General features: G+C 63.5%; 1 protein-coding gene across 1 annotated transcript in view; it reads left to right on the top strand.

The window, feature by feature from the left end:
- The window catches only part of HCN2 (hyperpolarization activated cyclic nucleotide-gated potassium channel 2), a 23494-nt gene that overhangs the window by 12927 nt on the left and 10356 nt on the right, over positions 1-211 (top strand). The window contains exon 5 of the mRNA XM_010844653.1: positions 1-171. This exon is cut by the window's left edge and continues 15 nt beyond it. Coding sequence (XP_010842955.1) covers positions 1-171 — 171 coding nt within the window. The remainder of the gene's footprint in view (positions 172-211) is intronic.

The following is a 211-nucleotide window of genomic DNA, read 5'->3' as shown; positions in this document are numbered from 1 at the left end:
GTATCCTCCATCCCCGTGGACTACATCTTCCTCATCGTGGAGAAAGGCATCGACTCTGAGGTCTACAAGACGGCCCGCGCCCTGCGCATCGTGCGCTTCACCAAGATCCTCAGCCTGCTGCGCCTGCTCCGCTTGTCGCGCCTCATCCGCTACATCCATCAGTGGGAGGAGGTGAGTGGCTCTGCGTGGGCTCAGGGGCGGGGCCAAGGCC

Source organism: Bison bison, unplaced genomic scaffold (genome assembly GCF_000754665.1).
Source record: "Bison bison bison isolate TAMUID 2011002044 unplaced genomic scaffold, Bison_UMD1.0 scf7180017864203, whole genome shotgun sequence".
NCBI lineage: Eukaryota > Metazoa > Chordata > Mammalia > Artiodactyla > Bovidae > Bison > Bison bison.
This window is presented reverse-complemented; position numbering and strand designations above follow the sequence as displayed.